General features: G+C 46.5%; 1 protein-coding gene and 1 long non-coding RNA gene across 6 annotated transcripts in view; one reads left to right on the forward strand and one right to left on the reverse strand.

The window, feature by feature from the left end:
* The window catches only part of RFX2 (regulatory factor X2), a 70,794-nt gene that overhangs the window by 13,237 nt on the left and 31,285 nt on the right, over positions 1-26,272 (reverse strand). For 3 of the 5 annotated variants that reach the window (XM_053302916.1, XM_053302918.1, XM_053302917.1), the window contains 10 exons: positions 25,928-26,007; positions 22,194-22,458; positions 17,583-17,657; positions 15,112-15,293; positions 11,894-12,013; positions 10,948-11,063; positions 10,532-10,650; positions 8,804-8,916; positions 6,466-6,617; positions 3,189-3,286 (listed from right to left, as the gene is read on the reverse strand). In XM_053302916.1, coding sequence (XP_053158891.1) covers positions 3,189-3,286; positions 6,466-6,617; positions 8,804-8,916; positions 10,532-10,650; positions 10,948-11,063; positions 11,894-12,013; positions 15,112-15,293; positions 17,583-17,657; positions 22,194-22,458; positions 25,928-26,007 — 1,320 coding nt within the window. The remainder of the gene's footprint in view (positions 1-3,188; positions 3,287-6,465; positions 6,618-8,803; positions 8,917-10,531; positions 10,651-10,947; positions 11,064-11,893; positions 12,014-15,111; positions 15,294-17,582; positions 17,658-22,193; positions 22,459-25,927; positions 26,008-26,272) is intronic. The other 2 variants (XM_053302919.1, XM_053302920.1) reach the window with 1 other exon arrangement.
* Positions 638-14,227, forward strand: LOC128347794 (uncharacterized). Its single transcript, XR_008317725.1, has 3 exons — positions 638-777; positions 8,773-8,976; positions 12,823-14,227. It is a non-coding gene; the product is annotated as an uncharacterized LOC128347794 (long non-coding RNA).

Below are 26,272 nucleotides of genomic sequence, written 5' to 3' on the forward strand. Positions count from 1 at the left end.
CTGTCTAGTCTGGATTCAACTTCAATTTATTATCCCTCCTCAAGCCCGTTACTGCCTGGAGGCAGGCATTTGGGGGGACAATGCCATTTCCTGATGATGGTGTCATGGATAAATAGATTTGAGTTTCTATTTCAGTGTTTATTTTTCCTGTTGCATCCTCACTGCACATGAGGCTTTATTGAACTGCATCAAACCAAAATGGATAGGTCTCTGCCCCATGCAGCTTACAATCAAAACAACGGGGGGTGAAAGTCAGTCAGTCAAGAATAACTAGAGATTTCTTTTTCTAAGGTGATGGTTCCCAGAAGTTGCTGAACTACAACTCTCATTATCCCCAGCCACAATGGCTGAAGCGATGATGGGAGTTGTATTCCAACGACATCTCCGGACCCAAGGCTAGGAACAGGGGCGTAACGATAGGGGGGGTGGGGGGGCACGTGCCCCAGGCGCCACTTGGGAGGGGGCGCCAAAAAGTGCCCCTGCCAGTCCCCTGCTTTTGGCAAAAAAAATTTTTTGTGTGATTTTTTTTTTTTTTTTGGTCATTACGGAGCTCTCTGGTGGGCGGGAGCTCCCATTGGCTGCCGGAGAACACATGACCACCATGCTGGTTATCTCAGTTCCTCCCTCCCTGCTTGCTGCACGCAGAAGGAGTGGAGTGGAGTAGCTTGCGAGAGCTGCTGCTGCTGGGGACGTTCCTTGACTCTGTCTGTCTGCCTGCCGTTTGCCCACCACACTGCCCTCTGGCTGCATTTTATTCTTCTGTTCTGCATTAACAAAGTAAGTTTCATTGCTCAAATCTCTCTCTCTCCCCTGTGTGTGTTGTGTGTGAGAGAATGCCCCTACTCCCTTGCATAACGTCCTCCTTTTAGCTCTTCTGTGCTTTGCATAGCAGGCTTCACCCCCCACCCCCCGCCTAAACCGAGGGTAGCTGCCTGCAAGTGGAGCCAGTGGCGCTCTCCTGGCTTGCATTGCGTGAGTTTCTGGCTTGCAATGTGTTTCTGGCTTGCAATGTGTTTCTGGCTTGCAATGTGTTTCTGGCTTGCAGTTTCTGGCTTGCATTGTGTGAGTCCCGGTGGGATTGCAAAGGAAACTCACGCAATGCAAGCCAGGAGAGCAACTTGTGGCTCCACTTGCATTGCCCGAGTTTCCTTTTGCAATCCCACCTCTGCAAAAGGAAACTCATGCAATGCAAGTGGAGCCACAAGTCACTCTCCTGGCTTGCATGCATGAGTTTCCTTTTGCAGAGGTGGGATTGCAAAAGGAAACTAGTAGTACTAGTACACAAGATCTTTGTAGCTCTGCTAGTAATTACAACTTCTGGATCATCCCTTAGCATGGGGGGTGGGGTGGCAAATTTAATTTGGAACTCATTAATATAATTTTTGAATAATGTTCAGTCTGTCTGGACTAATACTAGGTTTATTCTTTATAGCAGATTTTTATTAGCAACATACAGTCTACAACATTTTCAGCCTTGTTCATTTGGTGCATATTGTAGATGTTCTGTCTCCAAAACATAAGTACAGCATCTATATTTTTGAAGGGGGGGAAATCCCATTTAATACAGTGTGAACAAATTGGTCCAAAAAGTAGCAATGGGAAGTTTTTCTTTCTGTCCCTGTAGCTTTAATAAGATAGAGTGCACAAATATCACTTGATTAACAGCTGAGGTATTAATTTCCCTTTTTGGTTGCTTGACTCACAGCAAGAATCATGTCAAGGCAGTGGAGAACCAATTAAATTGATTTTAATCTTTGTTAGGGAAGATAACATGCCTTTTTCTCTCCTTGTTTAAATAATTAAAGTTTCAGTAGGTATTATTTCTGGCTTTAAAGAAATTGGTATCTTAATGTAATGGAATCCTTCTAATTACATACTTAATAGTTTTTAAAAAGTTAATCACGGTTTTTCATTCAATGTGTATTTTGTTTTACATATTAAACTTATATTTTCCTTTGAGAGAGTTTTAAAAATAAGAGGAAATTGGGAAGGCTTTTTTAAAACAAAGAAAAATCTCACCCCTACTTATTCATGATCTTTTTGATTTGCCTGTGTAATTTCAAGCAAGTCAGATGTATGTTGGGGGGTATTTATTTATGTGTATTTATTTCAAGCAAGTCAGATGTAATTGCAGATAACATGCAGAAGATCCCAGGTTCAATCCCTACCTCCAGGTAGGGCTGGGAGAAACTCCTGCCTGAAACCTTGGAGAGCTGCTGCCAGTCAGTGTGGGCAATAGTGAGCTAGGTGGACCAATATCTGACTCTGTAGACAGCTTCCTACGTAATCAAACCATAACTTGCCCTTACGTTCAATCCAATTGGATGCATTCACATTCACAGCTTACATCCAATAAACTGCTGAGTAAGCCCTCCAAACTAGGATCACACAGTGTGGTTTGCAATTCTGGTATATGAAGGGCCCAAACCTCAGTTTTGCTGTTCAGGTGCATAGGCAAACAGTGATTTAATTAAACCAGGAGGTTATTTATTAAGACTGTGTATGAGAGGGAAGCAGAAAGAGGAGAAGATCATGGCTCAAATAATGGTGGCTGAATGTGGCCATTGAGTTTCCCAGGAATACAACCAACGTAAAGTGTGCTACAAATAGACATTATTATAGAATTAATAAACATAGAATATCTATGATAGACTAGAATATATGTCTATTATAATTTAAGTCTCTATTATAATATAAGCATAAATCTTGAATAGACTAGAATATCTATGATGGAAAAGACTAGAATACCTGTCTTGTCTTTTCCATTTTGGGACACAAAACCTATTACTATGTTTAAAAGCATTTATTTTCTGGCCGTGAGGACTGCAAACTTAGGCTGTTAGTATGCAAGACATTTCTTTAAAATATATATTTCTAAAGAGCCTTGTAGCCTCATGTTTCCTTTTTCCTGTCCCAGTATACTTGCACGGATGCAGCCCACAACCCACATTTGACTATGACTGTGACACATTTCCATATTTCCGGGGGCAGCCGGGGGGAAGGAGAGTGGGGGGGGGGGGGGGCGCAATTTCAGTGCTTGCCCCGGGTGCCGTTTTCCCTAGTTACGCCTCTGGCTAGGAACCCTGATCTAAAATACTAATTGATAGTTGTAGAGATTATCCACAAAGAAGGGCAAAGTAAGTATTTTAATTGCATGCCACTAACTGACACAGAGCATTGCTGCTTACCTTTGTCTGGATTATCTGCTGGGGGAACTCAGTCATGGCGTTAATTAGCCAGCCTTCTAAACTCTTGGCGAAGTTGCGAATAGCCTGGGTCAAAGTGCCTGCAGAGGTAGAACTGGATAGTTAGAGGGCAATATTGCCAGATTTTTGGTGCTTAGCTGGTAAAATTAATCACATTCCACATTTTCTCTCATTCATTCATTCAATTTCTATACTACCTTTCCAAAAATTGATATATTATCCTTCCAAAAATTGATATATTGTCCTTCCAAAAATGGTTCAGGGCAGTTTACCTTTATCCTGTAAAATTAGTGGCTGGTAAAAAATGAATTTTAACTTGCAGAACTGAAAAAGGATTAACTGTAGGAAGGGGGGATAGAAAAAGGTGAAGGCAGGTTGGTGTAAGAGGGAAAGTACGAGTGAAAGAGAGCCAGCGTGGTGTGGTGTAGTGGTTAGCATGCTGGACTAGGACCAGGGAGACCCAAGTTCAAATCCCCATTCAGCCATGAGACTTGCTGGGTGACTCTGGGCCAGTCAGTCACTTCTCTCTCAGCCTAACCTACTTCACAGGGTTGTTGTGAGGAGAAACTCAAGTATGTAGAACCCTGCTCTGGGCTCCTTGGAGGAAGAGCAGGATATAAATGTAAAATAAAAATAAATAAAAATAAAGGCAGCCCTATGCAGAGTAGTGTAGTGGTTAGGATGGAAGGGCCATAGTTCAGTGGAAGAGCATCTGCTTTGCATGCAAAAGGTTCCACGTTTAATCCCCGGCAGCATCTCTAGGTGGAAAAAACAACAACCCCACCTTGGAGAGCTGCTGCCAGTCAGTGTAGACAATACTGAGCTAGATGGATCAAGGGCCTGACTCAGTAGGAGGCAGCTTCGTATGTAACCTATGCAGAGACTTGGATGTAAGCAAGAAAGCTGCAGGTTAGTCTCTCAGCCTAACCTACTGCACAAGGTTGTTGTGAAACAAGATAAAACAGGATAATCCCATGCCTACCACTCTAGAAGGGAAAATAAACATGATCAATAAAACTTTGAAGGAGACGTGAGTTTTGGACTGCAAAAGGTGAAAGGTGCAACATCTGAGCCGAGTCTCTGAATGCATAGCAAATCAAGCTGCTGCCTGCAGCAAAGCCAATGATGTCGTAAAATCACCAAATTTTAGAATGGGAAGGTCCCTTGAAGGCCTTCTAGTCCAACTCCCTGCTCAGCACAGGAAACTGCTACAGCACCCACTACATGAGGCAGACTGTTCCACTGTCAAACAGCTCTCGTAGTCAGGCCATTTCTCCTAATGTCTAACTGAAATCTGCTTCCTCCTTGTAGCAATAGCAATAGCACTTACATTTATATACCGCTCTATAGCCGGAGCTCTCTAAGCAGTTTACAATGATTTAGCATATTGCCCCCAACATTCTGGGTACTCATTTTACCGACCTCGGAAGGATGGAAGGCTGAGTCAACCTTGAGCCCCTGGTCAGGATCGAACTTGTAACCTTCTGGTTACAGGGCGGCAGTTTTAGCACTGCGCCACCAGGGGCTCTTTTAATCTCTGCTGTGCTCCTCTGAGATGGCCCTTCAGATATTTGAAGACAGCTATCCTAAACATCCCCAGCTCCTTCAACCATGCCTCACAGGACTGGCTTTCCAGACTCCTTGACATCTTGGTCGTTGTCCTCTAAATCCCTTCCAAATTTATCCACATCCTTCTTAACATGTGGGGCCCAGAACTGGACACTGGACTCCAACTGCAGTCTGACCAGCGTAGTAGTGTGGAACTACTGGTGCTTGTGGTTGGACACGATGCTTCTGTTACTGCAGCCTAAGACTGCATTTGCTTTTTGAGCAGCTGCACCACACTGCTGGCTCATGTTCAACTCATGGTCCACTAAGACCCCTACGTCCCTTTCACGTGTCTTGCTGCCAAGCCTCCCCAATCCTGCACTTGAGCTTTTCATTTTTCTTGTCCAAAAGCAGAACTTTTGCGCATTCATTCATTCATTCAATTTATATACAGGAGAACCTCGTTATTCACAGAACCGCTATTCGAGGCTCCACGTATCCGCAAGGTGTCTGACTGACACCCATTTTCAGTGTCCGTGGATATGAAAGTGTTAAAACCCACATATCCATGGTTCCTAGAGGGCTGGAAGTGACCACAGAGGTCTCTTCTGCCCACCATTTTGTCCTAGGGAACCATTTTGTGGCTCCTTTTTTAAAAAATGGACTCCCCCCTGCATTTTTTCACAGTTTGGGGGGGCATTTCGGGGCATTCCTAGGTACATAGGAGGATTCCTAGGATGAGAAAGGAGGACAAAGTCAGTGTCACATCCTGAATACATACCACACAGAGCACGCCACAGTAAGTTATTTTGTGCTATCTTGCCTTTTTTGTGTTTTCCCTCCGCTTTGGAACCTAACCCTCCTTTTCCCATAGCAATAATGTCTCATTACTCGCAGTTCTGTTACTGGCGGTAGTAGGCAAGAAATTGAACCCCCTGCAAGTAGCAAGGTTCTCTTGTACTGCCCTTCCTAAAGTGTCTCAGGGCGGTTTACATTAAAATAAAACACACACAATAAAACAATTAAAAATTTTTTAAAAATTAAACTAGATTAAAATTAAATTCAAACGAGATATCATTAAAAACCAGGCTAAAAAGATGGGTCTTTAAGGCCTCCAAAGAAGATAATGCTCTTATATCCACGGGGAGTACATTCTACAACCTTGGGCGCCAACTGAGAAGGCCTTATCCCAGGTTGCCACTGGACGGAACCAGTGTCACCCGAAGACGGACCTCTCCTGATGATCTCAATGAGAGGTGGGGATCTTGTCGAGAGAAAGGCGCTCTCCCAGATAACCTGGACCTAAGCCATTCAGGGCTGTAAAGGTAATAACTAGCACTTTGTACTTTGCCTGGAAACGTATCGGCAGCCAGTGCAGCTACTTAAGAACAGGCATAATGTGGTCTCTCCGGGATACTCCAAAGACTAATCTGGCTGCCACATTTGGGACTAATTGAAGTTTCCAAACTATGAACAAAGGCAGCCCTACCTAGAGCGCATTGCAGTAGTCCAATCTGGAGGTTACCAGCTGGTGTACTGGTGTTTGACTTTATATTTATCCTTTTGGAATTATGAAGAAGATGTGGAAAGCAGGAGGGAAGTCATGCAGGGGACTGAAGAGGAAAGCATGACACGCACATACGACCATGAAAAAGGAGAGAGAGAGAGAGGGAGAGAGATCTGAGCCCACCGGGCCTTCCTCCGTACTCACTGGGCACGGGCCGGAGAACATCTGGGATGAGGATCTCCACCAGGGCCTGGTACAAGATGTGGTCGCAGCTCCGCATCCACTTCATGATGGGGTCATATTTGCACATGGTGACCAGCTTGTGTCTCGGGATGACCGGTTCGCACGGCTCTTCGCTGCACAGGATGAGAAAGGAGGACGAAGTCAGTGTCACATCCTGAATACACACCACACCATGCATTTTTTAGGGGGCATTCAGGGCGGCCATAAGAGTGTGTGGAAGATGCTGGATGGCAGAGAGGGACTTTTCAGTAGGACGAGCTAGCTATGCCCGGCAGCCGACTGAATTAGTCTTGGACTGAGGATTTATAGTGATAAAGATAAGATGTACAGTGGCAGCCAGGAACATACCTACTATACCTGAAGAACGAGCACTAGACATTGTAGTATGACATTGTAGTATGGAACACTTCCCTTGTTTCCAAGGGTCTAAGCACCATAGGTGAATTGTTAGGTATTGTTACATACAGATTTATAGTGGTAGAGAGAAGATTTAGTGGCAGCCCAGACATACCTGAAAGAATGAACACTGTGTGTTGTAGTGTGTAACAAAGCTATTGTTTCCAAGTGTGTGCACACAGCTGAATGTTTAGCCGTTGCTATGTGCAGTCTGCACCTACATTCCTGAAAGCATGGGTACTTTCCTGGCAGCCACTGGAAATGCCCTTCTCAAAATCCAAAGCTGGTTCACATGAACCGCACTGCGTGTGAGGCTTTTCCCTGATAGATTACTTAAGCTGCAGTTGTCAGACTTCGGTCCCCAGATGTTGCTGAACAACAGTTCCCACCATCCAAAGGCCATTGTGGCAGGGGATGATGGGAGTTGCAGTCCAACATCATCTGGGGGCCCAAGCTGAGAACTCCAATTTACTGCTATCATGGGATAATCACTACAGAAGAGCCAATTTTAAGACAAAGGCTCTCTCTGCCATCAATAAATTATGCACAATATATGAAAGCTGGCACTCTCCGTTGCTGCCCCGAGGCCTTGGAATGCGCTCCCTAGTGAAATAAGAGCCTCCCCATCTCTGACAATTTTTAAAAAGTCTTTAAAGACGCATCTGTTCACCCAGGCTTTTAACTGATACTGTTTTGATCATTTTTAATGTTGTTTTAAAATATTGTTTTAAATTTTAAATTGTTGTGTTTTAAATGTCTTGTTTTTAACTAATGTTTTAAGGTTGTTTTTATCTTGTTGTAAACAGCCCAGAGACGTACGTTTGGGGCGGTATAAAAATATGTAAAATAAAATAAAATAAATAAATAAATAATAAATTCAAGGGGGGAGGGAGTGTTGAGCTGACCTCTTGACTAGCAAGCCAGAGGTTGCCGGTTTGAATCCCTGCTGGTATGTTTCTCAGACTATGAGAAACACCTATATCAGGCAGCAGCAAGATAGGAAGATGCTGAAAGGCATCATCTCATACTGCGTGGGAGGGGGCAATGATAAGCCCCTCCTGTAGTCTAACAAAGACAACCTCAGTGCTCTGTGGTCACCAGAAGTCGACACCGACTTGACAGCACACTTTACTTTACCTTCCTTCCATATCCCCAGAGTCATTGCCAAAAGCAACACAAAGTTCTTTTATAAAAGCTTAAGATCTTGGAGGCTGAATAGCATTTTACAAGGTGAGTCAAGGAAATTTTTGATACATTTATATCAGTTCTTGAATTCCAAAAGGACACAGTTGGTTTCTAAAATTGTAGTCACTCAGGTCAAATGCCTCTGAGCGTATGCAGGGTACCCTTCTCAGCCCTCCACCAAGCAGGATTTTCTAAACAGATCCATAAACAGTATCAATGAGTCCATGCAGAGAATCTTTCCTTTCCAATAGGAAGTGGTTTTCTAAAATGGGTTCAAAGATAAGAGTGCTTCTATGCATGTGCAGAAGGCTTTCCCACCTTTTAAATAGGAAACAAAGGTCATTTTATAAGAAATTGAGAAGCAACGAATATGAAGGCCACACAATCAAAAATCTGGCTTTATAACCTGTTGGGAGAAAGTTCTGTCCAGGACAATAAAATTCAGAGCGGATGGTAACCCTCAGATTAAATTGGGGTTTCTGTTAGGAATACATGATCCTTGAAGGCTGCCCATACTTTTGATAGGGACATAAGAAGATGCTGTATACGGAGTCAGAACCTTGGTCCATCAAGCTCAGTATTGTCTACACAGACTGGCAACGGCTCTCCAAGATGATTAGTACAGAACATTATCTTTCTCGATGTAGAATTTTCAATACATTAAATTCTGGGATTTGTTGTTCAAAGATACAACCTGCTGAAGGTCGAGCTGTTTTACCTGGAAGGCACGCCGCCAGAGGCTTCATTGGAAGGGGGCTTGGAATTCCAGAAAGCCTGCCAAAGCTTTTCAATGTAATGGAACTGGAGGTTCATCACGACGTCTACGCTGGCCTGAGACAGACAGACGACTCATAAGATTCCTCAGAAAGATGCAAGTGTCACCGAGTTGGGGTGTGTGTGTGTGTGTGCATACATGTGTGAAGATTTTGACCAAGCTAGTAGACCCCATATGCTACTAACATAGGGGTCCCCCACCTTGAGTCCCCAGATGTTGCTGGACTACAACTCCTATGCACTGTTCCCTCCAAGAAGGATCCCCAATTGTGGTTCACTACAGCTCTCAGCATCCCCAGATGCAGTGGCCTTTGGCTGGGAATTATGGGAGTTGTAGTCATCAACATCTGGGAATCCCTGTTAGAGGGAACCATGATCCCCACGCACAATGGCTTTCATCCTGTTATGCACCAGAAACAAAAGAGGCTCAAGAAAGACTATGATTACTACAAATATTTATACACCACTTTTCAACAAACATTCCCAAAGTGGTTTACATGGGGGGGGGACTAAATCAAGATGGATCACTCTCCCCAAAGGGCTTACACTTTAGACAGAAACCCAAGCAGGACACCAGCAACAATCTCTGGGGGGTTAATTATGTGTTGTGTGAAAAAGTACTTCCTTTTGAAATTTAGGACCAACAAAAGGATGCACTTTTTCACACAACACATAATTAACCTGTGGAATTCTCTGCCACAAGATGTGGTGACAGCCAACAACCTGGATGGCTTTAAGAGGGGTTTGGATAACTTCATGGAGGAGAGGCCTATCAACGGCTACTAGTCGGAGGTCTATGCGCTACCTCCAGCCTCAGAGGCAGGATGCCTCCGAATACCAGTGACAGGGGAGTCACAGCAGGAGAGAAATCTCTCTTCAACTCTTGCCTGTGGGCTTCCCAGCGGCATCTGGTGGGCCACTGTGTGAAACAGGATGCTGGGCTAGATGGGCCTTGGGCCTGACCCAGCAGGGCTGTTCTTATGTGGGACGCTGTGCTGTGGTTGAAGAGGGACAGTTGTTCTTTACTGGCTAAAAAGAAGAGAACTACCACTTTAGTCCATTGCTTAGTTAACAGGGACTTGGCAAGTCTGAAGTCACCAATTACAATTGGACCCCACTGGTAAAGTGATTTACTTAGCTTATTTTATTATATTATGATGATGATTAATTTTTTACATTTATATCCCGCTTTCCCTCCGAGGAGCTCAGAGCAGTGTACATGGCTATTTTTATCCTCATAACAACCCTGTGAGGTAGGTTAGAGGCTCAGCCATTGTGGCTAGGAATAATGGGAATTATAATCCATCAGCATCTGGGGACCCCAAACTGGGAATGCTTATGCTCCTCTAACAAAGCCTAAGGATGCATACAGGAAGTAATTACACATTCTTCCCTGGGGTTCTCCAGTTTCCTCCCCAACCTCCTTGTGCCTGTCTTTAGATTGTGACCCCCTTGGGGCAGAGACCTGTCCTCAGTCTTTCTTTTTAGAAAAGGATCTGCCACATGAATGGCACACTAGATATTAATCCTAATGACACCAGTTTCTCTTCCCTACCCTGGGAATTGCAGTTCAGAGAAAAGAGTGAATGGCCAGGAGGGTTCTTGCGAGGTGCACTGCTCTGAATTACTGGGACGGGCTACATCTAAAAGGGCCACCTGGTTGTATAATCACCTCGCAGTGCCGTCTGTAGAGGAGCTGGAGGGTTTTGACATCATTCACGGTGATTCCCTCCTGCAGGAGAACATTTTCCAGGTCGAGGGATGGGAATTCAGGAAGGACGCGGGTGACATCTGTAGGGCGGGAGATGAAGAGAAACAAAATGGGAAAGAGAAAGTGCAAAGGAAACGCCTTCCATCAGTTGCCATCAGCCCTGACAAAATCAGGCAAGATGTACATACATCAGGGGTTCTCAACAGCCTGTGTTTAAAAACCTCCCACCATGGAGAGCTCCCCACTGCATGAGGCAGGCTGTTCCACTGTCAAACAGCAATTGCAGTCCAGAAGTTCTGCCAAATGCCTGACTAGGTGATGTCTGAACAGGGTTACTGGCAGCTTTCGAAACATTTTAAAGTAAAATTCATTCTCACCTATGAACTGTTGGTGATGCTGACTCTGAGCAGCAACCGACTGCTCCGGAGTGCTGTGTAGGCTGCTGTTAGAGCCGCCCTCTGACATGCCATCCAATTTCTGGGAAGGCCTGTACCTACCAAACACAAGGAAATCAGTAGCACTGAATACCAGGCTGAGCAAGGCTTTGGAGTGAACTTTTTGTAGGGCAGGTGTTGATGTTGTTGTTACATTTTATATCCCGCTCTTCCTCCAAGGAGCCCAGAGTGGTGTGTTGCATACTTGAGTTTCTCCTCACAACAACCCTGTGAAGTAGGTTAGGCTGAGAGAGGAGTGACTGGCCCAGAGTCACCCAGCTAGTTTCATGGCTGAATGGGGATTTGAACTCGGGTCTCCCCGGTCCTAGTCCAGCACTCTAACCACTACACCACCCTGGATGGATCAGAGATTGCCCAAGTCGCAACAGCCAGCATGAGGTAGTGGTTAGAGTACTGGACTAGTACTAGTACTAGTGGGGAGACCCGAGTTCAAATCCTCACTCAGCCATTAAACTCACTGGGTGACTCTGGGCCAGTCACTTATCTTTCAGCCTAACCTACCTCACAGGGTTGTTGTGAAGATAAATATAACCAACTACACTTCTCTGGGTTCCTTGGAGGAAGAGTGGGATAGAAATGTACAAACTCAGGGGCCCTTGTTCAAACAAGACTCGTATAACGTGATGCTATATAAGCTGCCACCTTGATAGGGCTTAGGGCAGGAGTTCTCAACCATGGGTCCCAGGTGTGGTCGGACTATAACTCCCATCGTCCCCGGCCACAATGGCAGGGGATGATGGGAGTTATAGTCCAACGACATCAGGGAACCCAAGCTTGGGAACCCCTGATTCAGGGCAGGAACTTGGGAGGGGTGTTAAAGGCACACACACAGTCATAGGTTCTGCACTTCGACAGCCTGTGCTCCTACCTTGGCTTCTGGTGGATGGGCTGCTGCCTCATCGCCATGTACTGTGTGTCCTCCTGTAAGCGATTGAGGGGAGAGTCTGGCTTGAGACGGATCCCATAGTAATGATACTTGGAGTTTCCCCTGGGAGGAAAAAGGTCAGTTAAAATCCGCTGCAAGTTTAGGACTCTTGGAGAATGGCTGCTCTGTTTTGCACAGGAACACAGGAAGCTGCCATATACCGAGTCAGACCCTTGGGTCATCTAGCTCAGTATTGTCTGCACCAACTGGCAGCAGCTTCTCCAGGGTTGCAGGCGGGAGTCTCTCTCAGTCCTATCTTGGAGATGCTGCCAGGGAGGGAACTTAGAACCTTCCTCTCTTCCCAGAGCGGCCCCATCCCCAAAGGGGAATATCTTACAGTGCTCACATGTAGTCTCCATTCATATGCAACCAGGACAGACCTTGCTTAGCAAAGGGGAGAATCCATGCTTGCTACGACAAGACCAGCTCTCCTCCCATACACTGTTCCCTGTAAGAGGGATTCCCAGATGTTGTTGACTACAACTCCCAACATCCCCAGCTGCAGTGGCCTTTGGCTGGAGATTTGGGGAGTTGTAGTCAACAACATCTGGGAATCCCTCTTAGAGGGAACACTGCTCCCAAAGACCATGGAATCATGGAATGTACAAATTTGAAGGGACCTTGTAGGTCCTCTAGTCCAACTCCCTGCTTTGTATTTATATTTTGTATTTTCCCTTTTGGTCTGTTATGATTTAATGCATTATGTGCTTTTATTTCATGTTTCATGCTGTGTTGTGAGCCACAACACAGTTATGATTTAATGCATTATGTGCTTTTATTTCATGTTTAATGCTGTGTTGTGAGCCACCCAGAGAACAATTTGTTATGGTGCAGCTAACAAATAAAGTTCATTATTTATTATTATTCTTCAGTTCGGAAAACGGCTGCAGCTTCCCTGACAGGTAGCCGTTCAGCCTCTGCTTGGAAACCTCCAGCAAAGGAGAACCTGCCACTACATGAGGCAGACGGTTCCACTGTCCAACAGCTCTTACAGCCAGGACATGTCTCCTTCTAAAGTCTAACCTAAATCTGCTTCCTTGTAAATTCAATCTGTTGAGTCTAATCCTTCCTAATGTCGGAAGTTGCCAGGCTGCTGGATCACATGAAAAGGTCCATCAAGCACAGCTTCCTGCTTCCAACAGTGAGCAGCCCCACACCCCACTGGAAAGCCAAAAAGCAGGACATGACGCTGCTGGAATTCAGGTAGATTGCTCCTGAAGATGGTGGTTCCAATTAGCAATCAAGGCTAATAGTTCATTAGGACAAATCCATGGAGGAGACGACCGTAACTCTTTTTGGAAGCCAACTAAGGTAGTGCGCACCACTACATCCTGTGGCAGAGAACTCCATAAACTTAATGACATCGTCTATGAACAAGGACTATGTGCTCAACAGCATGCAATGAGGCAGGCAAAGTTTAGTATCTTTGTGAGCTGATGCTCCATAGCCAAAGTGTCAGCTGTATCCAGGAAAGATCCATGCCCAGAATCCTACCCACATGGTTGTACAGTTTTCTTTTTATGCTAAAGGCATGTAGACTTGGGCATTGAGGCATTCACAGAGTTTTCACAGGGAGCGGGTCTTTTTGGTGGTTGCACCCCATTTGTGGAAAAGCCTCCCCAGTGAGGTTTGTCTGGCTTCGTCACTTTGTTCTTTTCAATGCCAGGTGAAGACTTTTTTGTTCACTCAGGCCTTTTAAATTTTGATTTTTAAAAAAGTTAAATTGTTTTGTATTGTATTTTGTGTTCTTTTCTCTTTTGGTATGTTGTGATTCCATGTCTTAAGTGTTTTTACTTGATGTTTTAATACTGTGTTGTGAGCCGCCCAGAGAACAATTTGTTATGGGGTGGCTAACAAATAAAGATCACTATTCATTATCATTATCATCATCATCATCATCTCCTCCCTCTGTAGAGGGAAAAGTTATGTCTGAATTGGCCCCAAATACAGAAAAATCTCCGGATGAGCAGCTCTTTGGATAGAAAGATCTCTGGAAGAGTAACCCAAATCAGGCTGAAATTATGGGATGGTTATCACAAAAATCCAATATGGCAGGAGTTCCAAATGTGGGTAACCAGATGTTGTTGGACTCCAACTCCCATCATCCCCCAGCCACAGTGCCCTTTGGATGATGAGGGATGTAGTCCAACATCTGAGGACTCACATTTGAGAACCCTTGCAATATTTTAAATATTGTTTAAATTGTTTTAAATTGTTTTAAAGGGTTTTAATTGTACCTGTTTTCCAGGATTTTAAAATTGTTTTATTGTTTGATGATTTTGGTATTTTATAATTTTTAATTGTTGGTTGTTTTTAACTGTCTTTGTTTTATTGTAAACCGCCCTGAGCCAATTTTGGAAGGGTGGTATAAAAACTAACTAACTAACTAACTAAAGTGGGTAAGTGAAATTCTCGGGGCGGGGGGTGGCACTCAACACCCCCTGCCCTGGCTGGCTCAGGAGGAGGGGGAAGGCACCCCCATGCTCAGGATGCTAACGCTGCACACACATCTGCTGGCAGGTTTTCCATGCCAAGTGCGGGGGGGAGGTCTGCCCTTCATGTTCAGCATTAGTACTTTAACCAAATTAAAAATGTGTAGCCATAGTCAAAAGAAATTGGGCCTGGAAGGAGTGGATTGGGAGGAACCCAGTCTCTGGAGATGGGGGCTTGGTGTGCCTGGTGTTCTGGCAATGTCTCCAGGGCTGGACAGGAGCAGGCGAACCCTGAACATCTCTGTTTTCTCCTGAGGCAGGCCAGGGGCCCATCCATTTCAGGACTGCCTGCTCTGCCTTTCCAAGGTTTCGGGTCTTTGCTTCCTGAGATGTTCTTGACTGGACATCTCAGGGACTGAATCCAAGATTGTCTGCAAGCACAAAACACGAACAGCCTGCCTCGTGCAGGGGTGGGCTCTCCGTCGCAGGAGGTCTTCCAACAGGAGGGCCACCTGTCAGGGATGCTGCAGCAGATTCCTGTACTGAGCAGAGGGCTGGACTAGAAGACCTCTAAGGTCCCTTTCACCTCTAATATTCTACGATTCTGTGAAAACAGGCTCTCTGCTACCCAGTCTCAGCTTGCCAGGTCATGAATGTGCTTGAAAGGGGGGGAAAGGAGCCCCCACCCCAAACACACCAGCTCAGCCTGAAACCCCGCCCCCTGCACACCTGGTGCCAAGCCGGCGTGTCCTCAGCCCCATGAAGACGGAGCGGATCAGCTTCCCGAAGGAGGCGGCGTTCACCGGGTCCAGCTTGTGCTCCTGGCAATGGCGCAGGTAGTGGTTGTAGAGGGAGCTGCGGGGCAGGCTGACCCCTTCGGCCGTCTCATAGTTATCCAGGAGCCACTGGAGCTGGGTGGGGAAGAGGAGGAGTGGGCGGGGGCCGGGAGAAGGATTCAAGTGGTGGGCAAGGCAGTCGTGTAGCCCCCCATCCCCAGCAGATCCCTGCGTTCTGGCTCTCACTCATTTGGCTCAGGGCCTGAATGAGAGCCAGAAGACAGGCTGTGGAAACCAAGACACCGCTCACTCTGGTCCTTTCCACACCTGACATTTTAGGCGCACACCTAAACATGGATGAACATGCATGATCCACAAGGCCACTGGGATTGCCCACTCTGACTGGCAGCGTTTCAGGGGGCTGTCTTTCCCAGGCCTACCGAAAGGTGCTGCCAGGGATTGAATCGGGTAGCTTCTGCACATCAAGCTGGGGCTGCACCACTGAGCGACGGCGGCTCCCCTAAATGTATGAAGCTGCCTTCTGCTATCCTTGGTCCACTTACCCTGATTGGTAGCAGCCCTCCAGAACTGGAAAGAAGGATCTTCCCCAACCCTACTTGAAGGTGCCAGGGATTGAACTCAGGACCTTCTGCATGCAAAGCAGATGCTCTAACCTCCGAGGTATGGAGTCTTCCCTAAATATATTGTGGCCTTCTATGGAGTCCGATCCATCTAGCTAGCGTCTGCCTAGGTCTACACTGGTTGGCACAGCTCTCCAGGCTTTGAGAGAGAGAAATGTCTTTCTCCATCCTACCTAGAGACATTCTGCAAGCCAAGCAGGGGCTCGACCACGGAGCTCTCTCAGCTTCTCTTGGCAATATCCAACCACAGGAGTTGTCGACCTTGAGCCCCCAGATGTTTCTGGACTACGACTCCTATCACCCCACCCCCAACAGCCAATGTGCTGGGGGATGATGGGAACCGTAGTCCAGCACCATCTAGTCCAGAACCACACTGTGCCCTGTCGCACTGAACTGGGGGCCCTTCCCCCGCCAAAAAAACCCCAAGATCCCATGAACAGCCTGAACTGTTAAGGGCCAGGAGGGTGACAATGATTTAGGCAGGGAGGCCTGGCTGATGGGAGAGGTGCTATCATGGAACAGGAGAGGAAAAATAAGTTCAGCAGAGCGGCAACAAAAGACGGAAAAGCGCATGGAGACGGGATGGAGTTTGGAAGGAGTGGGAGAGCAGATGCAAGCCCCTTGGAAAGTGAAGCAAGGCAACCCCATCCGAGTTAATGTGTCATGCAATTGAAAAGTGCCTCTCATGCGGTACATTCACACACATTTTCCATGTGCAGCCAGTCCACATATCAAAACACTGCAACATTTTCCAAAGGCAGGCCCAGCAATCCACTCCAGCCCATGCTCTGAGCAATTGCCTTTCCTCTCCCTATTCTCAAAGCTCCGAAGCTTCCTCACAGCAGCTGCCAATGCCCCAGCCTATGCTGCTTTAAGTTGCTGGGGGTCCCAAACCCAGGATTCGAGCAGCTGGACCCAGCCATCTTACATCACAACTTATTGGAGGAAGGAACTGCTCCCTGCTGCTCTACAGCACCACCACTGCCGATGGCAGAGAACAGTATTGCATATATCAGTACAGGTGATGCAAGGAGCCAACAGCATTCTAGCTTATCATAAAAAGTTGCAAATTCTGGCCTAGTTCTTCAGTCTGAGCTACTCCTTACTCAGGGACAGATTAACTACCTGCCACTGTATGTACATTTTACCAGATCACAGCACCAGCAGACCAGAGAGCAGCCTGGCCTATCTAGGCTGAAAGCAAGGTATTTTGGTATCCAAGACAGACAAAATCAAAAGGGCACTACCCACCACCTACACACTCTAATTAATATAGGGAATAAACTGAAGAAAAGGTCTCTAGCATGAGTCTGACTGAAAGGAATGTCCATTTCAATGGGGCAGGAGAACTCAGTGGCTCTCGTCTGTCCCTCTGCAATCTGCCTACCTCTGCCACCCCTCCGGACACCCAAAACCTACCACTGAGCATTGCCACAGGGTAGGGCTGCCTCTGGATCTACTCCACAAATGACTACCAAGAGCCTTTTGGCACCATAAAACAGGGGGTCCCCGATGTTGGACTACAATTCCCATCACCCCAGTCTCTGGACATTGGGGCTGTGGATGATGGGAGCAGTACTCCAACATAATCTGAGAGCCCTTGCCAATCATTTCATTGCAGCCTAAGTTTGCATGGCCTAGAGCAGCCACAAGAAAATGTTCCATTTTTAAGGTACCATGGGACCCCTGGCTGTCTTTACCAGAACAGACTGAATTCTGTGAGAGCTGCCGTAGAAATGAGGGTGCCGAGGTCTACAGGGTGGGGGGAGATGGGAAAACTTACATGGCTGTTGAGTAAGCTGCTTTTGTGCGACGTTATGCCTTCGTTTTTTTGGAGATTTTCAATCGCCATTTCAAGCTAAAGGGCAGCAGGCCGAAGAAAGAAAAAGAAGGGAAATCAGATACTCTGCCACAGCTGGGGACCCGCTGGTGCCATTAATTAATGCCCAGGTAATGATAAGCACTAAGATCTTGACTCAACAAAGATGGAGGAAAGCAATACATTACACCAGGAGGGCAGGATGCATGCAAAGTCAGCCACAGAGCGCAGGGAGGGAAGGAGGGAGGGAGGGAGATAAAAGAAAAGCTTCTTACACCTTCCACTGGGGGGCGGGGGGAAGGACTACATTTTTATGAGTTTGGAAATCACATCTGAATTCAGGGTCTTTTTAAGACTCTGAGAGGCCCCAGTGCAGAATGTTGATTTATTCGTTTTTATTTATTTGTATTCCACCCCAAACGCACATCCCTGGGCAGTTGACAAGACACATTTGAGCCCTGCCCCTTTCTTTGCTCTAGCTGACATACTGTGCAACGCAACGCACGCAGAGGAAGGAAACATTTGCGCAGCTGCACAAGAGCACTGTTGCGCAAACATGGCACAAGCGGAGTGGCACGACAATGTGGCCGTGATCCATTTGTACCTGCACATCAGTGCTCTCGCAGATTTGTGCAACCAATGTTCCACTGCGTGTGTACAGTAGAACAGTGCAACCAATGTTCCACTGCACAGTATTCAGCCACGGCAACCTGTGTCAGTGTCATTACCCACAAGACTGAAATAACTCTTGATCCTGCCTGGAATGAAAATGATTGACCTTAGTATTTCATAATACCAAACATAGGACAGCAACTGGCCCTCTCAAATCGTAGAGGGCATTCCTCCAACAGATGTTGCTGGTGTCTACCTTGTGTTTCTTTTTAGATTGTGAGCCCTTTGGGGTCAGGATGAGTCTTGATTATTTATTTTTCTGTGTAAACCACGTTGAGAACTTTTGTTGAAAAGTGGTATATAAATAATTGTAATTTATTTGTCATATTTCTATACCGCCCGATATAGACATCTCTAGGCAGTGTACAAAGTTAAGACATAGCAAATATAAAACAATATAAAACAGTTAAAATTCACAAAACAAGATAAAAAATCTGAAAAGATACAAATATATTTAAAATTTTAAAGGCTGGGAAAACAGGTACATCCTGAGAAGCAGAGAAGGGAGTGTATTCCAGAGCCCTGAGGCAGCCACAGAGAAGGCCTAGTCACGAACTACCACCAAACTGATGATACTGATTATGTAGATCCATTTCAAACTAGCTTAAGAGCAGGCTATGGGGTGGAGACAGCCTTGGTGGGCCTGATGGATGATCTCTACCAAAAAATGGACAGAGAGAGTGTGACTCTGTTGGTCCTTTTGGACCTTCCTGCAGCTTTCGATACTATTGACCATGGTATCCTTCTGAATCGCTTGGGGGATTTGGGAACAGGTGGCACTGCTTTGCAGTGGTTCCTTTCCTATCTCTCTGGTAGATTTCAGATGATGTCACTCGGAGATACAATAGCTCTCATTTCAGAGAGCAACTATGGTGTCCCTCAGGGCTCCATCCTATCTCCGATGCTTTTTAACATCTACATGAATCCGCTGGGTGAGATCATCAGGAGATTTGGAGCAGCGTGTTATCAATATGCTGATGACACCCAAATATATTTCTCCATGACATCATCATCAGGGAATGGCATAGTTTCCCTAAATGCCTGCCCACAGGAAGTAATGGACTGGATGAGGGATAATAAATTGAAACCGAATCCAAACAAGATGGAGGCACTCATGGTAAGGGGTCAGGTTTCGAGGGACATGATAGATCTTTCTGTTCTGGACAGGGTTGCACTCCCCCCGAAGGAACAGGTACATAGCTTGGGAGTGCTTCTGGACCCAGGCCTCACTCTGGTTTCTCAGGTTGAAGCTATGGCCAGGAGCACTTTCTATCAACTTTGGTTGATATGACAGCTGCATCTGTTCCTTGAGGATAATGATCTCAGAACAATGGTGCACTCCCTGGTAACCTTGATAGAATGCAATGTTCTATGTGGGGCTGCCTTTGTATGTAGTTTAGAAACGTCAGTTTGTTCAAAATACAGCAGCTAGACTGGTCTCTGGGGTGTCTCGGAGAGACCATATTATGCCTGTTGTAAAGCAATTGCATTGGCTGCCAATAGGTTTCCGGGCAAAAGAAAAGGTTCTGGTGATTACCTTTAAAGCTCTAAATGGCTTAGGACGAGGTTACCTGGGAGAGTGCCTCCTTCTGCATGATCCCCACCGCATATTAAGATCATCGAGAGAGGTCCGTCTCTATATACCCCTGCTAACTTGACAAAGAGGCACCTTTTAATGTGGTGATTCTCTTTATTTAGCAGGGGGAGAGTAACTGGCCCTATCCACCCCCAGCACAGTACCTCCAGTGACCATTGCTGGTGTCTATTTTATGTTTCTTTTTAGATTGTGAGCCCTTTGTGGACAGGGTTCCATCTTATTTATATATTATTTCTCTGTGTAAACCGCCCTGAGCCATTTTTGGAAGGGCGGTATAGAAATTGAATGAATGAATGAATGAATGAATGAATATACCGCCAGCTCGTCTGGGGGTGACTCAGGACTGGGCCTTCTCTATAGTCACTCCTGGGCTGTGGAATGTGCTACCTATAGACATTTGTGGCTTAACATCTTTACCAGCCTTTAAAAGAGCCCTTAGGACACACTTTTTTAGCCAGGCTTTTAGTAATTTCTCAGCTTTAAATCTTTAATTGCTGTTTAGATCCCCCCCCCCATATCCCCATTAGATTCCCGCCATATCCCCCACCCCCAGTTACCCATACCTTAGTCACGTCACGACTGGATTACTGTAACGCGCTCTACGTGGGGCTGCCCTTGAAGAATATCTGGAAACTGCAGTTTGTGCAAAATGCGGCAGCTAGGGTTCTATCTGGAGCTGCCCGGTGTGATAATATCACATCTATTTTGAAAGAGCTGCACTGTTTACCAGTGGGTTTCCGGGTCTAATTCAAGGTGCTGTTTTTGACCTTTAAAGCCCTTAACGGTTTGGGCCCGGGATACCTGAGGGACCACCTTCTCCCAAGGGTTGCTGCCCACTTGACGAGATCATCTGAGGGGGCTTTGCTTCGGGTGCCAACAATGAGGGAGGCTTGGTTGTGCATGCGGGACAGGGCCTTCTCTGTTGCTGCCCCCTGACTTTGGAACGCTCTCCCAGTGGCCATTCGCTCCTTGGACTCCATCACAGTTTTTAGAAAGTTTGTTAAATCTTGGCTTTTTATTCAGGCCTTTACATGATTGTTTCTATAGCTGCTTCTAATATTTTTAATTGTTCATTTTTATTGTATGTTTTTTAACTTTTGTAATCTGCCTTGGGATTGTTTTTAATGAAAGATGGTATATAAATTTAACAATAAATAAATAAATAGGCAGCAGCGATATAGGAAGGTGCTGAAAGGAATCATCTCATACTGCGCAGGAGATGGCAATGATAAACCCCTCCTCTATTCTACCAAGAAAACCACATGGCTCTGTGGGCACCAGGAGTCGACACCGACTCAACGGCACAATCTTTTTTTTCCTTGTAGATTTTCAAACTGCTGTAATTTCTGGATGTGTTGGATTTTTTAAGCGTTGTTTTAATAACTGGTTTTGGTTGTGAACCACCTGGAGCCTCTGGAGTCAGGCGGTATATAAATTAAACAAACAAACAAACAAACAAATCAGCGGCAACCACAACCAGACCTCTCCAGATGATCTTAATAGGCGACAGGGTTCATGACAGAGAAGGAGCGCTCTCAAGTACCCTGGACCCAAGCTGTTAAGGGCTTTATTAATTATTTCAAGTGCTGAACCATGCTTTGGGCACCAACCCACCCACTCCCCATGTGTGAGGTAAGGGACAATTGCCCCCTGCCCTCCTAAGAGGCCTGGTTTGAAAGGGATCAGCAGTGCCTGCTGAAATTTATTTATTTTTACATTTCTATCTCACTCTTGTTCCAAGGAGCCCTGAGCGGTTTACATGGTGATATTTCTCCTCGCAACAACCCTGTGAGTTGGTTAGGCTAAACAGATATTCGAACTCAGGTTCTTCTGGACCTAGTCCAACACCTTAACTACTACACCACACTGGCTCTGTCAATGCCAAGGCTTGGTGGGATGGAGAGCTTCCAATGGTTTGTCTGAGGAATTTCCTCTCCAGGAAGGCTCCCAGACCAATATTAACAAATAACAACTATAACAACATCCTTACCCAGCCAACATCTCTGCTCAGTCAGTGTGGGAATTGTAAATAAAATAATAATAGTTACAGAAACAGAAAATAACTGAGTTTGAAAAACCCCACCTCAGCCTGATCTACCTCGCAAGCATGTGGTGAAGATAAAAGGGGGTGAACCATATACCCCATCCTCCTTGGAAGAAGGATGGGACAGAAACACAAGTCCCAATGGTAACTGAGAAGGAGAGGAGTTATGTGACCCACCCACCCACGCCCTGCTCTTCTCAGGGCATCTTCTCAGACTCTTGCATGGCCCAAGAAGTAGCAGCACCCTCAGAAACTGACGTACCGTTGCCGGGGAGGAGCGGGAGGTGTGTGAGAGGGAGTGCCTGGCGTTTTCCATCCCGCCGTGGATGAGATAGGCTCCTGAGCCGGCGACGATCTGGCTCCCCCCGATGTCCATCGCGATGCCCACCATGCTGTGGGAGGGGATGGTGGTGGGTGAGGAGGCCCCCGGGCTCACCTGAGAGCTGCCCCCTTGTGGCTCAAAGTAGGACGAGGCACTACTGGGGGCGTAGATCTGGGTCTCAGTGTTGTATGAGTAGGCGGCCCGTCTGCCAAAGGGAGAAAAGAAAACCCCACACCCGAGGGGCAGGGGAAGCGGGTCAGTCTGCACCTGCAGCATATGCAGACAGAAGGGTCTTTTGATTGGGTCTGTAGAAATCATAGGCAAGGCTGGCAGCTGGGACCTGAAAATAGTTATGCACAAGTAATGGCCTGCAATAAAATGTGCATGTGTTACCTGAGCATGTGCCTAAGTATGGTCAACGTTTTCGGCACCTTTCCTGCTCAGAAGTGAAAGTGGTTGTGATTGTCTTGAGGCAGTATTCTTCAGCCTGAGAAACTTCCACTCTTTTTGTTCATGCTCTCCTTGCTACTGAGTTCCATTAGCCTCGCTTACTTTGCTGTCTGTTCACTGCCCTCTGACTCCATGAACATTCTGTCCCACTGAGTTACATTGGCCCTCTTTGGTTTTTTCCCTTCCAGGGTTTTGTGAAACCTACATCTCTTTGGGTTACCCTGAGTCTGCCCCTGGTACCTCCCTCTTGCTCACAGGAGCGCCAGTTATGTATTCATAAGAATCATAATTTTTCATAATTGGATATAGATAGATGATTTGTCACTCAGCTGTTATGCTAGCATAGATTTGTGTAGTTACCTGCCTCAGTCTTCTGGGCAGCCCTAGGGACCCACCCCCTCACTTGCAGCTTCTTCCCTTTCACTGAGATGAGACCTTCAAGAGCTGCCCTTCCTTCCTTGGCCCCATGCTATCTTCCCCATATAGATGACCCTTGAGTAGGGTGGCAGGATCTCCTGCTCTCCTCCCAAAGGCATCCCAAAGACCAGTTTCCCCCTTCATAGGAACATAGGATGCTTCCATCCATCTTATTATTTATTTTTTATTTCTCTGTGTAAACCGCCCTGAGCCATTTTTGGAAGGGCAGTATAGAAATCAATCAAACAAACAAACAAACAAACAAACAAACAAACAAACAAACAAACAAACAAACAAACAAACAGAATCAGACCATTGGTCTATCTAGCTCAGTATTGTCTTCACAGACTGGCAGTGGCTTCTCCAAGGCTGCTGGCAGGAATCTCTCTCAGTCCTATCTTGGAGACGCTGCCAGGGAGGGAACTTGGAACCTTCTGATGTTCTTCCCAGAGCAGCTCCATCCCCAAGGGGAATATCTTACAGGGCTCACACTTCCACTCTCCCATTCATATGCAACTAGGATGGACCCTGCTTAGCTAAGGGGACAGGTCATGCTTGCTACCACTAGACCAGCTCTCCTCCCTTCATTCCTTTCCTTGTTGCAACTCCATCAAAGTACAGGTCACCCTTGGATATCGCAGGGTTAGCTTTTGCAGTTTTGACCTCTCGCAGACACTTTCTTGGTACATAAATTAAGTTAGTGCGGGGGTATTTTCGGTCTTTTGTGGGGTTTTCCAACTGGGATTTAAAAGTTAAAGGGAAAACCCTTTACCTTTTAAATCCCCAATCTCAAAAATGACATAACCTCCACCTAAATTTGTGTACTGAGAATGAGTAGTCTGTGCCGCTTCTCACTGAGAAGGAGTTGGGGATTTAAAAATTAAAGGAACCTAATCCTGTTTTTCCAGATTAGATTAAAGTTTTATATATCATGGTACTTTGATGGAACATTACCTTCATGATATTCAAACTTCGAGAAACCACAGCAATGTCTTCTCCAGTTTAGACCTGTCTCCACTACCCTCCCCTTCCTCTGTTGTCTGCCTTATATCAATTATAGATTGTGAGCTCCTTGGGGCAGAGACCTGTCTTTTCATTCTTTGTAAAGCACCATGCAGATTATAGAAAAAATATTTCATTAAGGCATGCACTGGGTCAGCCATGCATTGCTGTTGGCACCACAGTAATGCCACCCTGGCTGCTTCTGGCCAAGTGGGTGGTGATGCAAAACCCCCCAACAAGATGATCAGAGATGAGGGACATAGGAAGCTGCCATGTATTGAGTCAGACCATATTGTCTTCACCAACTGGCAGCAGCTTCTCCAAGGTTGCAGGCAGGAATCTCTCTCCGCCCTATCTTGGAGATGCTGCCAGGGAGGGAACCTGGAACCTTCTGCTCTTCCCAGAGTGGCACCATCCCCTGAGGGGAATATCTTACAGTGCTCACACATCAAGTCTCCCATTCAAACGCAACTAGGGTGGACCCTGCATAGCTAAGGGGACAAGTCATGCTTGCTACCACAAGACCAGCTCTCCTCTGACATGATTAATTCTATATTGTTTTTATAATTTTTAGTGTCTTTGTGAGCTGCCCTGAACAGCATTGCACTAGAGGGGTGGGCTAAAAATATTTTAAAGAGGGGTCCCCAGCCTTGGGTCCCCAGATGTTGGACTACGACATCTATCACCCTGAGCCACAATGGCCTTTATGGCTCAGGATGATGGACACTGTAGTCCAACATCACCTGGGGACCCAAGCAGCGTTCTCTCTCATTTTTTTCATCTGTGTGCAGAACGAGTTTTGTTCTGGGTAGCAATATCAAGGCAGTGTGTGTGCAAACACGCATTCAGAGTGGGGCCTTCCTGATCCAACCTGAGCAGGATTGAAAATTAACTGAGCGGACATCCAAAAACTTGTGAGCGTGAGCATATCCGCACGCCTTAGAGGGATCCCTGGACCCAACAAGGTTGGGAATCCCTGACACAGAATAGGGAAAGACTTATTCTCTGCTGCTCCAGAGGGCAGGATTAGATCTCAGGGGGCTTAAGTTACAGGAAGGCAGATTTTGGTAGAATGGTAGAGGAAACTTCTTAATGGTTAAACGCACTTTGGCAATTGAATGGGTTCCCCAGGAGGGGGTCCCTTCTTGCTGGAGAAAGGACAGGCCCCCAAGCAGAGGCAGTACAGGATGGAGGATGCCCTGTTGGAGGATGTGCTGGCTCTGCATTTGCTGCACCAAGCAGGAGGCTGGACTAGATGCCCTCCAATACCCCCTCCAATTCTTATGATAGAGGACTAACCTCTATCGTAAAGAGGGAGGAAAACTGATCTTCTGGTAGCAAGCATGACTTGTCCCCTCTGCTAAACAGGGTCCATCTCTGTTGCATATGAATGGGAGACTATATGAGTGAGCCACTGTAAGATATTCCCTTCAGGGGATGGAGCCGCTCTGGGAAGAGCAGAAGGTTCCAGGTTCCCTCCCTAGCAGCATCTCCAAGATAGAGCTGAGAGAGATTCCTGCCTGCAACCTTGGAGAAGCTGCTGCCAGTCTGTGTAGACAATCCTGAGCCAGATGGACCAAGGGCCTGACTCAGTATATGGCAGCTCCCTATGTTCCTAACCTTCTCCTGAAGAGGAGTGCTGGCAAGCCCCACTCCCAAAGCAGATATGGCCTATGTGTCTCTGGTGGCCGGCACCTCTGGTACACTTTCAGGCAAGACGAAAAACAAGCCTTTGGGGTTCTGTCACCTGGGCTACAAGTGGGGCACTGGGCTGCAGAGGGAGAGGAGGGGAGAGAGAAGCTTACATGGTCCCGTTGGTGTAGACAGCCTCCCCTCCCTCCACGTACTGGACCTGGGCTGGGTAGACATGCTGCACCGCTTGCACCTGGAAGGAGCATCACAGAGAGGGACAGTCACCAAAAGGAACAGATACAGAGATACAATCCCAAAGCAGGGGTTCTCAGCACCTCTGCCCCTCAAAGCACATCCAAACCCAGCGTAAGAGACAAGTTAATTCCGCATTCAGAGCTAGCAATACACGCTGAGCAGCTGTACATGGGATGGGAGCTGCTTTGCATGCAGAAGTTCCCAGGTTCCATTCCTGGCAGCATCTCCAGGACGGACTAGGAAAGGCTCCTGCCTGAAGGGCC

The sequence above is a fragment of the Hemicordylus capensis genome, chromosome 2, assembly GCF_027244095.1.
Source record: "Hemicordylus capensis ecotype Gifberg chromosome 2, rHemCap1.1.pri, whole genome shotgun sequence".
Taxonomy (NCBI): Eukaryota; Metazoa; Chordata; class Lepidosauria; order Squamata; family Cordylidae; genus Hemicordylus; species Hemicordylus capensis.